This window comes from Pantherophis guttatus, chromosome 4 (assembly GCF_059756535.1).
Source record: "Pantherophis guttatus breed Tessera chromosome 4, ASM5975653v1, whole genome shotgun sequence".
NCBI classification, from domain to species: Eukaryota; Metazoa; Chordata; class Lepidosauria; order Squamata; family Colubridae; genus Pantherophis; species Pantherophis guttatus.
The window spans coordinates 39184872-39203810 of record NC_142066.1 but is presented as its reverse complement, the minus strand read 5'-3'; the positions used below and the strand labels follow the sequence as shown (position 1 = coordinate 39203810).

Sequence of the window (18939 nt, the reverse complement as noted above, 5' to 3'; positions counted from 1 at the left end):
AGATGTTTACAATACTATTTTTAAAAACTTCAACATTTCCCCTGTGGTCAATTAAGATATAAGTGCTCTTAAAATATTCCCCAGTCATTATATTTAAATAACAAGTTCCAGGCTTAAACCGAACAGTTGTCCATTATCAACATTATGGATCCTTAAGAATAACAGATAAGATTCAACAATTTGGTGTCTAAGAAACATAACTGAAGAGTCAAATTGAAGAGTGGTTCAAAATAGGCTTCATAATTTTTCATTTTAGAAAGTCCAGAATTGAAACTATGAATCAAAGGTGGGTATTTTTCAATTTTTGATTCCTTTGGATTTCTGGTAAGAATTACCTGACTATGTTGGAAACAAGATTATTCAGGATGGGAAAAGTTTGTAGGGGTACTTTTCTTTGTCTTTGACGAAAATGTCCTTTCAGAAAAGATGAATACTCTGCTTCTAAAACCAGAAAGGAAAAGTTGCCCCACTTAGATACAAAGACTTCTGCACAAGCACAATACATGATCACAAGAGACAGATTGAGTTGAATGAGTCTTTTCTTTACGCCATAAGGAAAAATGAAGTTCTGCAAAGGCAATCTCAGCTAAATCAAACAATTTTATTTATTATTTCTACTGCTTTTGCATAAAAGCTGATTCACTGTAGCAGCTACATACAAAAGAGGCCAAGGTTGTTATTCCTGTTAATTGTTTATATAGCACTGTGGTATTCTTTTTTTACATTTTGAAATCTGTACAATTGTTAAAAGGAAGGGTTGATTTCTTACTGAGCTGTTCTAAGAACTTAGTAGCTTCCTTTATACCAACTGACTTTTATTTATTCACCTCAGTCTACCAATTTATGTACAAATAATCTCTCTTAAAAGGTCTGCATACTTTTAAGATTCAATGATCGTTTTCTTAAAAGCAAGGGTCTTCTAAAAGAGTTGCTTGATAGAAATTTAATAAATAAATAAAAATAAAATATCAGTAAATATCATTACTGTTTACAGTAATGCATCAATTTCCTCATGCATCATTTTACATACAATAAAAAACATATCCTGTGATAAACTGTATAAACTTTATTAACCATGCTATCAATTAGAGACAATATTTATCTTAATAATAGAGGGCAGTCATAACATAATTATTATCTTTGATACTGACTTTTGGAAAAAAGTTAATATACTTTATCAAAATATTTAGAATGATCAGATGGACAATAATATCCAACCTTTGTTTTAAGATTTTCAGCATTAATTGAGCATTTACTGTTCAGCTTTCTTTCCAGGTGTCAAATACTTAAACGAAGAGAAATGAGTATTGATTGATAATATCCTTCCTATTAGAATCATAGAATATGATAATGAAGAAATTAGAATGGAGAAATGAAACTATTATTACGGGATTCATTCTTCATGGCTTTGGAGATCTGAAAAAGATACACATTATTTTGTTCGTACTGTTTCTAACAATCTATATCATGACTATGGCTGGAAATCTTCTCATTATAGCCCTAATAGTGACTGACCAGCACCTCCATACCCCAATGTACTTTTTCCTAGGCAATTTGTCTTGCTTAGAGACCTGCTACAGCTCAACCATTCTTCCCAGAATATTAGCCAGCCTACTGAATGAACACTACACTGTATCTGTGAACAGTTGCATTCTGCAGTTATGGGCTTTTGTTTTTTTAGCTGTTACGGAATGCTATCTCCTGGCTGCAATGTCTTATGATCGTTACTTAGCAATATGTAGACCCCTGCATTATTCCACACTTATGAATTTCAAGATATGCCTCCAATTAGTGGTTGGTTCCTGGATAGGTAGTTTTGCAATAGACGCAATATTGTTAACGTTTATCTTGAAGTTAAGCTTCTGTGGTCACAATTTGATAGACCACTTTTTCTGTGACTTCATTCCAATGATGAATCTAGCTTGCAGTGATGCAAGTCAAGTCAAATTTGTGTCAGCTATCCTAACATCTATCTCCACCCTACCACCATTTCTTTTAACCATAGTATCATATGCTTACATTATTGCTGCAATCCTTGGAATTCCTTCCATCATTGGGAGGCAAAAGGCGTTTTCTACCTGCTCTTCACACCTCATTGTAGTGACTATCTTCTATGGCAGTCTCACAGTTGTCTATCTTTTGCAAGACAGTAATGAACTGAAAGAATTGAACAAAGTCTTCTCTGTCTTTTACACAATCTTAACACCTCTGGTCAACCCCCTCATTTATACCCTGAGGAACAAAGAGGTGAGGAGAGCTCTGCGAAGAGCAGTCAGTAAATATACAACCTGCATACAAGTTCCCTGAATTCTTGTTTTTACTTAAAGGGATGGAAATTATTCTCATTAAATTCTCATAAAATCCTGTTCTTTTATTAATTCAGCAGGATATTTGATGTGACTTGGGTTCTATAGATATGGATTTTTAAGTTGAATAAGAAATAAAGTAGATAGACTTTTGACTTCTGTATAAGGTTATTTAGGGAGAATAGGATACTGCAAATTACCTCTTCTTGCACCAACCGGTTTTAAAATAGCAAGTGGAGATTCATCTATAATTGTAATTTATGAGTATTGAGCTTGTGCCTTAAATTTGGAATGAGTTATAAGGAATGTAAGATAAGCACTAACACTATATTACATTTATTAGCAGATCACAATTTATATCTTTTCTATTATAACTTTATTCTTTTTAGAAGATTTGTTAAATTATTTTTATGCATTATTCTGGTATCTCAAAATAAAGAAATTAAAAGCTTGTGTTTGTCCATTTGTTCCCTCAATTTATCTCAAATGGTGGATTATACTGCAACAATATTTGAATCAAGATGTCTAAAATACACTAACTTAAAGAATGTAAAAAATATTTGGTACTCGTTACTCATGGAATTGAAATTTCTACTATGTTTTGGACAATTTAATTAAGATCCCATAACACCATGTTATACGTCCTCCTCCTCAAACAACTGATTGGATATGAGGAAGAACTCAAAATACACTTAGACATAAAGTATCCAAAAAGTCATCAGATATTTTAATTAATATGATATTTAACCTAGGAAATATCCATTCCCATAAAAATTAATATTGGAGAATATAAATTAGGGGACCCCTTGATCATACTATTCTGTATGAAAACATATTGTCAGCATCCCAACTTTGTTATTGTCAGCAATAACACTTAGACTTATATACAGCTTCATAATGCTTTTACAGCCCTTTCTAAGTGGTTTTAAAAAGTCAGCATGTTATCCTCAATAATCTGGGTCCTCATTTTACCCACCTCAGAATGATGGAAGTCTGAGTCAACCTTGAGCCGGTGAGATTTGAACTGCCAAACTGCAGCTAGCAGTCAGCTGAAGTAGCCTGCAGTACTGCATTTTAACCACTGTCTCACCTTGGCTCTAAGGCAGCGGTTCTCAACCTGGGGGTCGCGACCCCTTTGGGGGTCGAACGGCCATTTCACAGGGGTTGCCAAAGCCCTCTCTCACCCCCGCATGCCTTCACTCACCCTCACTCTCTGCTCTGTTGGATCGCCGGCCGTTCGTTTACCCCGCCCACTCCCAATCTATTGCTGCCTCCGATGGCTAGAGGAAAAAAAACTGTTTAAATTCTTGCCGCGGGGCTTCAAAGGGCCGCCCTAGAGCCAGTGGTGCAGCCGAACCCTTTGTTAAATTGCTGGCTTGCCCCGCCCCTCCGCACCACTATTTATTGCCAATAAATAGTGGTGGGCGAGGGGCGGGGGAGCCAGCAATTTAACAAATGGTTCGGTGTTTTTTTTAAATTTTATTGGCCCACGGAGCTTCAGCATAGGCTAATTAGCCCTTGCTTAGATCGGCTCCCGACCCCCAGCTGATTTGCTCTCAGCTGTTTTGCTCATGGCTCTTCTGCTTGCTTGGAGAGAGTGCTGATTTTTTCCCCCCATCTATGCTTAAAACCGAAACTGAAACTGCTTTGCTGTTGCTGCAACTTGGAAAATTAGGCAGGCAGATTTCTTTTCTTTTTCCTCACCAAAAAAGGTAGGTGCAAACAATGGGAAATTTAGGGAAAAAGAGGAGATTTTAAAACACAAAAGAAAAAAAGCTCTATTTAACTAGGGAATTGTAATAATTGAGATACTATTAATTGTATATTGTGTTGAAAGCAGAAATGGTTAAGTTGTGGTTTGGAGGAATATATGGGGGAAATTATTTGGTTTATTATTATTGGTAAATATAATTAATTGATTTGTAAGAAATTGGATTGCATGGAAATAATTGGAATATTCATGTTCATATTGATTAATATACAAAAAAGGTAGTTATATAACTAATTGATTTATATTAAAATGTTGAATTTATATTAAACAACTGTAATATTACATAATTAACCAATGTGAGGATGGATATAAAAATAGATGACAATGGGAAGGGGAATAATATAGAATAGAAGGGAAAAATTGAATTTGATTAAGATTAGAGAAGAGAATGAAGGGTAATATTGTTTTTTTACAAAAATAGGTGAGGAATAAATATGACAAAAAGGAAATATAGAAATTGTAAATTTAATTGAAATGACTAAACACTGTTTAAATTTATGAACTGGCCAAATACTCTGTTCAAAGAAAATACACTGTATGTTTGTATGTGTGTTTCTAATATTGTTATTTATTCATATTTGTTCTCTTTTATTCTTTAAAGTTTAACAATTCATTCTTTATCTTAATATCTTTATGTTTGTTTGGGGTTGGCTTTCTTCCCTTTCATCTTTTTTATGGTACAGCAATCTTTCTCCTCAAACCTACCACCTCTCTCTTTTCTTTCCTTCTTACTTTCTCTTCCTCCCCCTCTTCTTCTCCTCCCTGCTTCCTCTTCCTTTCTCCTTCTCCTCCTCTCTTCCTCCCTCTCTTACCCTACTCCTACTCTAATTTCCCTTCCCTTCCTTCATCCCTCTCTATTGCTGTATCCTTTTATGCATATGGACTACTCAGAGGGCTGAAAAAGCTATTTCTGACTGGTCCTCGCACTTTTGACCAGTCTTCGAACTTACGACTATCCTCACATTTTACGTTTTTGCCCTATCTTGTCACCATGGTGAAGAGAAGCAGTTGTGAAATGAGTGACACATTGTTAAGAATGCTACAATGGGCATAAATGATGATCAGTCATAAGTGCGAAGACCGGTCAAAAGTGCGAGGACCTGTCAGAAATCACTTTTTTCAGCCCTCTGGGTAGTCCTTTTGTGCATATGGACTACTCAGAGGGCTGAAAAAGTTATTTTTGACTGGTCCTCGCACTTTTGACCAGTCCTCGAACTTACGACTGTCCTCACATTTTACGTTTTTGCCCTATGTTGTCACCATGGTGAAGAGAAGCAGTTGTGAAATGAGTGACATGGTTGTTAAGAAAGCTGCACGGGCATAAATGTGAGGATAGTCAAAAGTGTGAGGACCAGTCAAAAGTGCCTGTCAGAAATGACTTTTTTCAGCCCTCTGAGTAGTCCCTATACACATAGCCATGGCCACCCGGTCACATGACCAGCTAGCCACGCCCACCCAGTCACATGACCTCCAAGCCATGCCCACAAAATAAGCCACGCCCACAGAACTGGTAATAAAAAAATTTAGAACCCACCCCTGGTTGGGGGTCACCACAACATGAGGAACTGTATTAAAGGGTCGCGGCATTAAAAAGGTTGAGAACCACTGCTCTAAGGAGACAACCAGTTGAGATAGACAAAAACAAGGAATTAAATGGTTCCACTGTTCTTGGATAAAACAACATAGAACCACATCAACGTAGTGATCTGCAGCAGATGGATTTTTGAGAAGGAAGATGCAAAATAAGGGAGTAATGATGAAAAGAGAGTGATTTCATGTGTAAGTAAAACTTACAGCAGTGTTTTTAAACCTTAACCAGCATTCTGGGAGATAGTATCCACATATCCTAGAATACAATATAATAGAATAACAAAGTTGGAAGAGACTTTGGAGGTCTTCTAGTACAACCCCCTGCTTGGGAAGAATACCCTATATTATTTCAGACAAATGGTTTTCCAATCTCTTCTTAAAATCTTCCAGTGTTGGGACATTTACAACTTCTGGAGGCAAGTTGTTCCACTGATTAATTGTTCCAACTGTCAGGAAATTTCTCCTTAGTTCTAGGTTGCTTCTCTCCTTGATTAGTTTCCACCCATTGCTTCTTGTCCTACCTTCAGTGCTTGACTCCCTCTTCTTTGTGGCACCCCTGAGATATTGGAACACTGCTATCATGTCATCCCTAGTCCTCCTTTTCATAAAATGAGACATACCCAGTTCCAGCAACTATTCTTCATACGTTTTAGCCTCCATTCCCCTAATCATCTTTGTTGCTCTTCTCTGCACTCTTTCTAGAGTCTCAACATCTTTTTTATATTGTGGTGACCAAAACTGGATATATTCCAAGTGTGGTCTTACCAGGGCATTATAAAGTGGTATTAACACTTCACATGATCTTGATTCTAACCCTCTGTTTTCGCAGCCTAGAACTGCGTTGGCTTTTTTGGCAGCTGCAGCAGACTGCTGGCTCATATTTAAGTGATTGTCCACTAGGACTCCAAGATCCTTTTCACAGTTATTACTATTGAGCAAGGTATCACATAGACTGTACCTGTGCATTTTGTTTTCCTTTCCTAAATGTAGAACACAAAATATTGAAGTAGCTGAGATTCAGAAACGTTGACTTAAGAGTTTTAAACATACTGCAAGTTCAAAACATCTGGACCTGAATAATGGCCAAAGTAATATCCTCAAGTGCTTTCCAACATCTGTTGAAGTCCTGTAGAAAAATACATGATCTCAATAATTGGCAGAGTATCTTCACTAGGAAAACAATTTCAGAATTTGTCTCTTTATACCTTTAGCTATATATTTTCCTTTAATCAAAAAAGTGATTCTCAGGATTTAAATTTTTGTTGATGGAATTGCTCACACTGATTGTTGCACATACACTTTTCAGCCTCCATAAAAAAAACCTTATATAAAGCAACTCCTTAAGCAAAATAAAAATGCATATAGAATTTCAGACAAGCAGCTGTACTCTTTATTCAAAACAAAATATACAAACTGATATTATTGGTCTAATTAGGAATATCTTAGGAAGCTATTTTAAATTTCTCATTTTCCCCCTTCCATTGAATTTTGGATGGCGAATAAGAAAATCGAATAAAAGCATTTTCTGTAATTATTATATTGAAAACAATATGGATTTTGATACTATGGAAAGTTTCTTTTTTAAGAGAGATTTTTGGAAATCCTTTAGTGATTTCAAGAGAAAATTGTAGAATAATTTGGAATTGTTCTTTTTAGCTGATCTCATAACAGTAATAATAATAAAAACCTTGAGGGTATGGTTCCTAAAAGAAAGAAAGAAAACAAAAATTAACAAGTAACAACTAGCAGATATACATTATATTTCATATATAGTTCAAATTCCCAGATTTTAAAATATGAAGACTTTTTCATTATATGCAAAGAAGATATTTCTAATATCTTTCATGTGAGCATGAATTGTCTAACATTAAAAATTTTATGGCATTTCATTCAATCAAACACTTACCTTAGCATTGGTGATAATTTCTGCTATCACTCCTTAGGTCCTGCTCATATTCAGTTCTAGAAATAGAAGAAATGCATTATAATATTTTTTCTTTTCCACATTCTACCTTATCATTCTTTTCAGGTGTTATGCAAATGTGATAAGAATGCTCCAATTTTTTGGATGAATTTCAACCATGGAAACAAATAAGGAACAGCTAAATTTATAATAAAATAAGTAGGACTTATATTTTTAACTTTAAAATATATTGTTTCTCTATTATAATTTTTCATACCTCAATTGAGCTTATTAGAAATCACTCAGATGTCCAACTAATTGGGATCAGCAGAGATATCCAAGAAATCCACTTCAAGAATAACTGGGTCCTTACGGATCAGAAATCAAATCATTTGAAACTCTAATGTTTAAGAAGTCCCTAAACCAGGAGTCCCCAATCTGTGCATCGTTGCCCACTAGTGGTCCATAGGGGATTTGCAACCGGGCTGCAGAAACGGCCAGTGAGCGCACGTGCATATAGGTACGTCTTTACTTGCACGAGCAGTATGCATGCATGCGTGCATGCATTGTAAGTGACCAGAAGGCACACGTGCACATTGTGCACATGGAACTATCCCCTCTCCTACCCTGCCGGTCTGCAAAGCCAGAAACATTGGGGAACTCAGCCCTAGACAATGGGGCTTACAGAGCCTACTAGGACATTCACGGTGACTGAATGTCACCTCCTTAGCATCATACCTGGTTTGTTCCTGAAGAAAAATATCAACCTCAGAAAGAAACTGAAGAAGTTTCATGCAATTATTTTCAACATATAGTGTTTCTTAACAAAGAAATGGAGAGATTAGCCCCCTGCTTGCTTTGGGGCCCTCTTGACCTTGAGCATGAACTGTGGGAAGCCTCTGAGATAAACTTAAACTGGAAGAGGGAGCTCTGCAAGAATACTTCTCCTACAGTTCTCACTGAAAGGCTGCCTTATGGGACATCTTTGGCCAATGGCCTGAAATATGGAGCTTTCTTAACAAGCCGTGAAAGTCTTCCTAGGAATTCCAAAGTCTTCCAACATGGAAATACTTTCACAAATGCAATGGGAAAGACTCAAAAGTTACAACAGCAGTGAAAAAAGTGACTTATGACCATTTTTCATAGTTAGGACTTTTGCAGCATCTCTATGGTCATGTGATTAAAATTCAGATGCTTGACAAGTGGTTCATATTTATGACCACTGCTGTGTCCCAAGGTCATATGATCACCTCTGACAAGCTAAGTCAATGTGGAAACCAGATTAATTTACAATCGGGATACTAATTTATCAGTGTAGTGTTTCACTTAACAACTAAGACAACTGTAAAATGGAGCAAATTTCACTTAACAAATGTCTCACTTAATAACAGAAATTTGGGGTTCAATTGTGGTAGTAAATTGAGGACTGCCTGTAGTTGCTTCAAGTTATTGCTGCTAAAGGCGGTTCTACAAGGTATTGAATCATAGGGTATACTCAGTGTGAGATTCAAATAATTTAACAACTGATTCTCTGCCCTAATGACAGGCTGGGTAGGCATGGCTGGATGGTCATGTGACTGGTGGGCTTGGCCAACTCAATGTCACTCACATTGAGGGGTGCCTCTCCTCTCCTCTCCTTGCCATGTCCAACCCCGCCTCAACCCTCCCCTCCCCTACCAGCTACTCCTTGTCATGCCTGGCCTCTCCTCTCCTTGACTTACAATTGAGCCCAAAATTTATGTCGCTGGGTGAGATATTTATTAAGTAATTTTTGCCCCATTTCACAACTTTCTTGCTACATTTGTTAAGCAAATCACTGCAGTTGTTAAGTTAGTAACACTGCAGTTGTTAAGTTATTTATTTATTTTATTTATTTATTTTTTTCAGATTTCTATACCACCCTTCTCCTTTCAGACTCAGGGCGGTGAACAGCCAAGATAAAAAACATTTATACATAAAAGTTAAAAATAGATTTAAAATAATTAAATAAATTTGGCCCGTAATTTAAAATATTTCAATTAAAATCCATATCAAATTTTAAAACCAACCATAAAATCAGGACAGCTGGGCTAACTGAAAAAAAAATAGGTTTTTAGAGCCCGATGAAAAGTACTTGTTGAAAGGGATGTGCTGTAGACTGGAGATAGATGATGTCATATCCTTGCCCCTCTGTTGACAGAGAGTTGTTCAATTTCGACATAGATGGCCTTTGACCCCCCCTTTCAAACCACATTCCAAAATGTAGACAGAGAGGATCGCTGGTTTGAAAGAGGGGTCAAAGATGTCATCTATTTCAAAATTGAACAGCCCTCTCTTTACAGAGGAGGGAGATGAAATCACCTATCTCCAATCTACAACACAGTCTTTTCAACAATTCCAAGAAGGCTCCACACCTATTTGCCCCATTCAAGTGACCCTGATGACACAAATAAATCTCCAGGTGGCCTCAACAGCTCCCTAAAAGAATGCAAAGGACCACCTGTCTGCAAGGAGTATAAATCCTTTCATTTCCCACATCCAATCAGAACTAAAGAAGCTTCTTGGACGAGAAGCGAAATATCTTCAAAGAAAATACAGAAAGTCCAGTTGCCTCTTGAAAAAGTACCTGTGGGGTAACCATGATCTGGATGACTGAGACTCTCGATAGACACTTCGGCACCAGTTTGCAAGATATTTAAGATGTTCTAGGAAAACAACAGCCAATTGCTTTCCCTCATGTGGACTTCTTAGTTATGTATATGTGTGTGTTTTTCTATAGTAATATCCAACAGAGTAAAAATTATCTAAAATTGTTTTAAAATATTTTTATTTGTGTGTTGGCTTGTTTGCTTCTGCCTTGAAATTGCGAAATAATGCTTACATTGGTATGAGAAATAATCTCCTTATGCGATGCATCCAGATCAATAGTATAAACATTGTCCCTAAAAATAAAGAGAAATAGTTGTCAAGATAAACTTAGTTTGGTTTATGCTAAGCAAACTCTTTAGATTGTTGTATCTTCCATAGTTTTTTTTATGTATCCACTCTGTGTATCTGGATTCTTCCTTCCTTCCTTCCTTCCTCCCTCCCTCCCTCCCTCCCTCCCTCCCTCCCTCTTTCTTTCTTTTGCCTGAACATTTGGGCATGAGAAACTTGCTGAAAGATTTGGAGTCTGATGAGAAATATAAATAAACAGACCATTTGTTTTGAAAATCATGGAGCCAATATCAAATTGAGAAGCACTCAAATGGAAAAGTAATAGCTTTCTAAAACTCCACAACTGAAGGAATTATTACATACTTCCAGTCCAAGAATTCTTCTCTGGTAACAAAACAAAACAAAACAAAACAAAACAAAACAAAACAAAACAAAACAAAACAAAACAAAACAAAACAACACAACACAACACAACACAACACATATTTAGTCAGTTTGTATTTATTTAGGCAATTTAGTGGCTATATAGCATATACAGAGTTTATAATGTATTTAAACTCTTTTTACATACTGGAACTTCTCTAGACATAGAGATGTTCCTTAGTACTGGCTGAATGGGATTTTTCTTTCTGCCTAGTAGGAAAAAGGAATGGGACAAACAGAATAAAGTAAATAGGATCCCAGTGTTTATAGTAAAAAAAAAATAAAAACCGCTGGGTTGGAAACTAAGAATTAAATTTTCACGGCATCTGCAGTGAAATTTAGTAGTCACATGCTTGTATGTGTTTATTTGGCATGACATTAAAGCAATTTGCAAACTAAATTATAAAGAGAACTTGTATCCCTCTACTTTTCATATACCGTATTTTTTGGAGTATAAGACGCACCTTTCCCCCCCCTAAAAGAAGGTGAAAATTTGGGTGCATCTTATACACCGGATAAAGCCCCACCCAGCCTCTGAAACGGAGGTTTCACAGGCTGAAAAAAAAAAATTAATAACTGCATTTTTTAATTTGTTCAATAGGAAAGACATGTTTATATATGATTTATTATAAACTGATAACAATGAAATAAATTTATTTTTGAAAAATAGGTCATGCAATGCAGTTGAGGTTGAAAAAGGCATTAGTGAAGTTTTATTGCTTTCTTACTCACTATTTGACCAAAAACCAATTGCTCGTTTTGTTGAGAAATCAAAGTGTAGCATTATGAAAAAAGTTAACACAACTTCACTTTTCATTATTTGAAGATATCCCTTCATTCTGTAAAATAGAAAATGCCTACTCACTTACAATCATTTTTATTATTTCATCTCAAAATTAGTGGTTGCTTTTCTATAGATTCTGCATAAAGGCAAGATTACCTGTCTCTGAAATGATGAAAAGTAAATTTGAAACTTTTAGAAAAAAACCCAGCACTCTGGAATAATAAAGTTTTTCTCCAAATGTAGAAGAGCTCCACATCCTTTCAGTTTAATAAGCTATTTGAGATGTTTTCCCAAAAAAGAGAAATATTATATTCCCAAAGAATATAAAGTACAATTAAATTACGAAGCCTTCATTCATACAGAAGTACCTTCTGTAAACAAGCAAGAAATATTTCAAACTAGTCCCATCTTACTATAAATATTATACAGTAGGCAATAGACACTGCTGTTCTTTAGAGAAAGACAAAATCTTCAATAAAAGTAGCAATAAGAGTCAAATTATTTAGGAAAAGAGGTTGGCCAATTTGGAATTCCACAGATTAATAGTATTAGAATACCTACTTTGCCATATTTTAGCAGGATTATACTAAAACAGATATCTAGGAATCATTAAAAGTAATTGTTTCATAAAAATTGACTAAACTGAAATTAATATATTTTAAAAACGTAAGTTAAACCATAGTGATACAGTTGCAAAGTTTCTAAAGATTCAGTATTGAATTAGCGTTACTTTTTCAAGCAAAAATAATGCTTTAAAAATGGAAACAAAAAACAATCTTGTTACTCTAATAAAACAAAAGGTGTTTTTTTTTTGTTTGTTGACTCTGTAGTTTGGGATAAATTTTTACATACAAGCATAGCTGCACACAGTGGCTTGATTTGTAATCACACTAAGCTGTAATATATTTCATTTCATTTTGACTTCTTGCATTCTACAATCCAAGCTTTGTGGTTTGCAATATATGGTTTATGGCTTAGTGTGTAGTATGAATTTAATCAATTTTGATTGATACAATAAACTGTGATCAAATACACTTAAAGTTATGAAATGAATGGTTTTAAATCTTTAAACAATCTGAATCAATTTGTTGAATAAAATTTACAATACCACACACCAAATCTTCTTAGAAAAAGAATGATCCTGGCCAGATATGGTAACTTTTCTTGGATATTATTCTTGACTCAAGTAGGTCATTTAAGAAGTTGCTTTAAGTAAGCAAATATAAATCCTTTAAACAATGTCCTCTGATAGTTACACATTTTGATTTCACAGGATGTTTTATTAATCCTCCCAAACAACAACTTTAACCAAACATTAACTAACATTACCTCTTCATAATGTTCTAGAATACTTTGAATGTATAATAATATTGATTAATATTATTATAATTAATAATATTAATTATCTTATCTTATCTCTTTGTACTGGGCACATAATAAGAAAGGTACAAGATATACTAAAGAATAGAACACTATTTTAGTTGTTCCCATGGGTGAGCATAGCTTCTAGGAGTTCCAATTTCAAAATGAATACCATTATTTTAGGCTTTTAATCATTTGTAATATTTCAGATATTTCAAAAGCCTCAGCTTTCCTCTCAATGTATTATGGTTTTGCAAAGGGCGCTAGTTGATTCTGGGATTTATAACAGTAACAGAGTTGGAAAGGATCTTGGAGGTCATCTAAACCAACCCCCTGCTCACGCAGGAGACCTACACTAGGGATTCAAAACACCAAATTGCTGACCTTTCTGATCGACAAGCTCAGCGTCTAAGCCACTGAGCCACCTAGCCAAATGATTTCAATCATTTGAAAATATTTCAAGGCATTCAATTTCATAGATATTTGTAGATGGGAGGGAAATGGGAATAAATGATTAAATGTATTGTAACATGATGAAAACTATGTGTCTTATGTACAGTACTTGGTATGACATCAGAAGTCAAGTGTGAAAGGTTGATATTTGCACTGTGACCTCACAACACATATTTTTCATAGTGATATCATCATGATTAGTATCAGATATCAGATCACATTGCATTGCGCTTGTATCAGAAACCCCAAGACATTTCCAGCTTGAGAGGATTAACTGATGACATCACTGTTACCTGGGGGATGCCCAGTTGCGGGCTCCTTTCATGTCCCCAGCATGAGCTGGAGCGAAGAATGGGAGATCACCCCACGTTGTGGCAGAACTTGGATCTTGAACATGGGCTTGCTAACCTCCAACTCAGTGTTCTAACTCCAAGTCAGTCTTCTAACTCAAGCCATGATGCTCTCAGATATCAGATGCATAACAGTTTTAACTTTCATCACCTATAGATATGAATAACCTCATTAGCATTTTATTCCCTTTAGTGATTACCAGTGTAATCACTAATTATTTCTTTTCTGTAGAACATGTGTTTCAGTTTATTATGATAGCATAATAATCTCTAATAACTTCATTCAGTACTCCATAAGAGTCTTAACTTGCTTCACATATTAACCATAGCCATTAATCTGCCCACTAGTATTTTCCTGTAAAAATTAATTACATTAATTAATGTGCTTGGAATATCACATTAAGTTAGAAAACTTGTACACCATGTTCCATCCCACTAGGAGGAGGGGCAGGGCTGCCACTGCCAGAGCGTGTTTGCAGCAGCTCCTCTTGGTTTTATTCTATTTTATCAATTTTTAATATACCCATTGGATCCTTTTTATTTAAATAATATTTTTGGGAGATGATAATAGCATAGACCACAACATAGACAAAGTTTTGGCTGCTGAGGACTAATAAGGCATGGGAAAAAGAAAGAAGCACCATGGCACCAGCCCAAGATCTCTCCCACTAGTGAAGAATGCAAAAAAACAAAAAATTGACGAGTACTTTGCTGGCAAGAGATTTGTAAATAAAAATATCCCCCCCTCCATTTCCAACAATCTGGAGAGGTTAGAATGGGACCTGCAAAGAGATCTGACAAAACAGCAGGTACTAGACTTTCCCAATCTGTGGGGAGGGGAGCAAAATGACAACCAGCTGTTTTCACAAACAAGTCCAACTACAGCTAGTATGGAGACTGAGATAAAGTCTAAAAAGTTTAACAACAAACTAATCCAGAGTGTGGAGAGCTTACGTGGGAGAATACAACAGAATTTATGGCAAAGCAATGCCTTCTTACAGCACAAATGGTTGTTTCAATAAAAGTTTTTTTATTTTTTACACAAACAAACAAACAAAAAACAATGCATTTTTTCTGAACAGAGTATTGTCTGAATCACAAATTTATACAATTTTTAATTGTCTCCAACACAATTTATATATTTCACTTTTTGCCATAATAATTTTTCTCTCTAATTTTTATTTTATTCTCCTTGTTTCTTCTAATAACAAATATTACCATTCACCCTAATCTCTGATTTTAATCAAATTTAATTTTCCCCCTTACTTTCTCCAAGTTAAAACCCTTAAATTTGAAATCTTTTACACAACATAAAATAATTTCCAGTATTTCCCTAAATTCCCTTATTCACTTAAATATATAACATTACAATCAATCATTTCTTTTCCATTACTTTTTCAAATATAATCTCATATAAATTTTACTTCAATTAATTTATAGTTCTATTTCTCAATCCTCATTATTTTTTAATGTAATTCCAATTTTCAATTGTTTTTTCAAATATGTTTTTCTATACCTCTTCAGCAATATCTTAATCTCTTCTTACTAAACAATAAATCTAATTAATTTTCCTAATACAATATAATTTCCAATTTTTTGGTTAAATTCCATAGTTACAATTAAAAATATTCTAAATATTACAATCTCATATATTGAACTTATTTGTATTTATAAATCTTATTTCAATTTAAACAAAATTTAAATTGGTAATTGGGCCTGGTAGCTCAGCAGACTAAAAGCATTGTGATTAACACCAGCTGCCTGCAATTACTGTAAATTCGAATCTCACCAGGCTCAAGGTTGACTCAGCCTTCCATCCTTTGTAAGGTAGGTTAAATGAGGACCCAGTTTGTGGGGGCAATAAGCTGACTTTGTATAAATATACAAAAGTATGAAGGTGAAGGCTATTGCTTAACGCATTGTAAGCCACCCTGAGTCTCTGGAGAAGGGCGGCATATAAATCAAATTTTAAAAATAAATTAATTAATTTTTAGCTTAATTTCTAAAAGTCATTTAAACCTATAAATCTTTCTTCATGCTTTTTCAAATATATATATTTTCTATACCTCTTCAACAACATCTTAATCTCTTTTTATTAAACAATAAATCTAATTAATTTTCATAATACAATATAATTTCCAATGTTTTGGTTAAATTCCATGATTACAATTAAAATATTGCAAATATTACAATCTCATGTATTAAAATTATTTTTATTTCAATTCACTTACAATTCAAAGTAATTATCCATTTCTTTGTACATAGTTTGAACAGAATTAGTTTTCAGCTTAATTTCAAATGTTTTAGTTAGTTGCATTATTACAATCAAAGATATCCCTATTATAATCTCAACTATTGAGTTTTCTAAAACTCATTTATATCTATAAATCTTACTTCAATTCATTTTAGTTCTAAATGTATACAACGTATTTCTCTTTTCTCTTTCCATCAATTACTTCTTCTTCCCTTCCCCCCCTTTTTTCTCCATTTTAAAATCCTGAACTCTTCTATTTTGCCCTGTATTTCCAATTATTCTCCATCCCCTTTTCCTCTTTCTTATTTTCCCACTGTTAATCCCAGTGTAATTATTTAAGCATCACCATACTGCTGATGCTATTTAAGATGAAGGCACATCTAGCTTCCTTTCAAATCTTTCCCATCAGAGTTTTCTGTGAGGAAAGGATTAAACCCTTAATTGTTAACATTCAAGCTCCCAAAGTTGCTGTCTCTTCTGCATTCTCAACCTTGGGAAAAAGAGTGGAAGAAGTGGGAGTAAGACAGCCTTGCCAGCGAAGATGTACTTAACAGCACAGAAACTGGTCTCATTAATGCTTTCGGTGCTCTTCCAAGGAAAGAATAAGATAACATACTATTCAGTTAGAAAATTTAAAGAAATCCTTACTGGACATAATTGACACAGCTGAATCACTTATCGATCTGGTTTCCCCTATAAATGAGCCTCTTACTTCTCCGCCAGGGGGCAAGGGTTTGCATGAATATGAGATCATGGAAAACAGAAGCCAAGACACACAGGAGCCAATAGAGACCCCAGTAGAGAAGGAGATGCTAGCACCCTTATGTGATTATCCTATGATACCTTTAGCACCACATCAAGAAATCGAGAGAGGACCTATGTCAGTGTCATCAGCTCAAAGCTGAATGGAGCACGACTGAATAATCCCCTGCTCTACACCTAGAGAAAAGGCATTGGAATGGTAAGCCTTGTTAGCTGGTGCTAAATCCTCTTAACCTGAACAATTTTCCCAGGAGTCAACACAGAATTTAGATAGGCCTCCTTTTAGAGAAGGCCAATTTCATGCGTGACAGCACTTCAAGCCATTGCAACAACCATACAATTTCCCTTTGTATAAATCAAATTTCCTGATGAGCTGCAAAAGATGATCCCCTCTCCATCATAACCTGGAATATTGGACAGGTTGGACTGTTCCATCAAAAGACCAACTTTTTTTCTGACTATATATCACAATTTGACATTCTCTTCTTACCTGGGCTCTGCAGAGATACAGCTAGAGGGTTATTGGGTTAACTCTATCTCAGCTGACCCAAGTAAGGTGGGTGGGAGAGCTAAAGAGGGTCCTGTTACATTAGTGAATACATCCATGCAATTTAAATGTTTATCACTGCCACCTTTGCAGCCATGGGTTGTGATTATCTTACTCTTATTTAAAAGGGGAGAGATTTTGCTTTTTAATATCTACATTCCTCCACTCAATAAGAATAATTTGATCAACAAGATTTGGGATGGCATAGAAAATTTTATCCTGGGCTGCTTAGACAAATACTCTACAGCCGCAATAATTATTGGGGTGGGGGATTTAAACGCTAGGATGGGCCCAAATGATCAAGCATTATTTAATCAATTTAAGATTCATTATGATGAGAATGTACCAGGAAAACCCCTGCATTCCAGGTAATTTAAAGACACTAAAACAAATCAGGCAGGTCTGTGTGTAAGACAGATGACTGTACGTTTGGACCTTTGTATCCTGAAAGGTTCCACATGGGGTGGAAGCAGCAGACTATATGTAGCAGGGAGCAGGAAGAAAATCCACAGTTGATTACTGGATAATATCATACAACTGAACTGAAGTTCTTGCAGAAGATGGAGGTAGACTCACGACTGGAAAGCAATCATGATTCACTTATCTTTACTCTTACATTACACCAGAAATTTCTAAGGGCTGGCTCAATCTACCTATCCAGATTTGAGAACCGAAATACCCAGGTAAAAATTAAATGGACCGAGAAAAATGCAAAGGAAGTTATTAAATGGATGTTAGTTCCAGAAACCATAGAACTATGTACATCTCTACTAAGAAATAAGTTTGAAGGACCATACTTAGAGGAGAAACTTAGTAATTTGAAATTGGTTCTCTCTATTAGAATACTAGCTCACTCCAAAAAGCCAGGTTTTTTTAAAAAAGGGATTTGATAGAGATTGCGTGCAATTAAAAAGAATATATAATAAGGAGTACAGAAAAAGTAAAAATGACCCTTCTGAGGATCACACTCACTTCTTAAAACAGTTTAAGGCACAACATTAGAGAACTATAAAAGAAAAGAAAAGTGCGGCTTTGAAGGAGTCTTAGAAGAGATTAATTGCATCAGTCAGGACAAAAAATATATCCCTTCTTCGGTACATCAATAGAGGATTGGGGAAATCCCCCCTACCCCCAACTACTCAAGTACTGATTCAGGCCTGAGAAGAATATTTTAGAGAGTTATATACAGACCCTGACTATGCAACTAAGGAGAGCCAAATTAGTTTGGACCAAACTGCTTACTGGCCCCTGTTACACCAGAAGAGATATCCCAGAAGAGTTGATCAGAGCCCTTAAGGCAGTGGTAGGATTCTGCCAGTTCTAGGCAGTTTGGCCAAACTGTTTTTAAATTGCTGGCTCACCCCACCCCTTGCCAATAAATAGTGGTGGGCAGCGCAAGGCAAGGGGCAGGTGAGCCAGTAATTTAACAAATGGTTTGGTGTTTTTTTTTGTAATTTATTAGCCTTGCAGCACACCAAACCATTTGTTAAATTGCTGCCTCGCCTGCCCCTCACCCCC

The 18939-nt window shown here is 35.4% G+C and overlaps 1 protein-coding gene and 1 pseudogene across 1 annotated transcript; one reads left to right on the top strand and one right to left on the bottom strand.

Moving 5' to 3' along the window:
• Positions 1-18939, bottom strand: part of LOC148114039 (olfactory receptor 1E16-like) — a 156434-nt pseudogene that overhangs the window by 61336 nt on the left and 76159 nt on the right.
• On the top strand, positions 1351-2307 carry LOC117668931 (olfactory receptor 6B1-like). The gene has a single exon (XM_034422981.1). It carries the CDS (start codon positions 1351-1353, stop codon positions 2305-2307), a length of 957 nt encoding a protein of 318 aa, XP_034278872.1.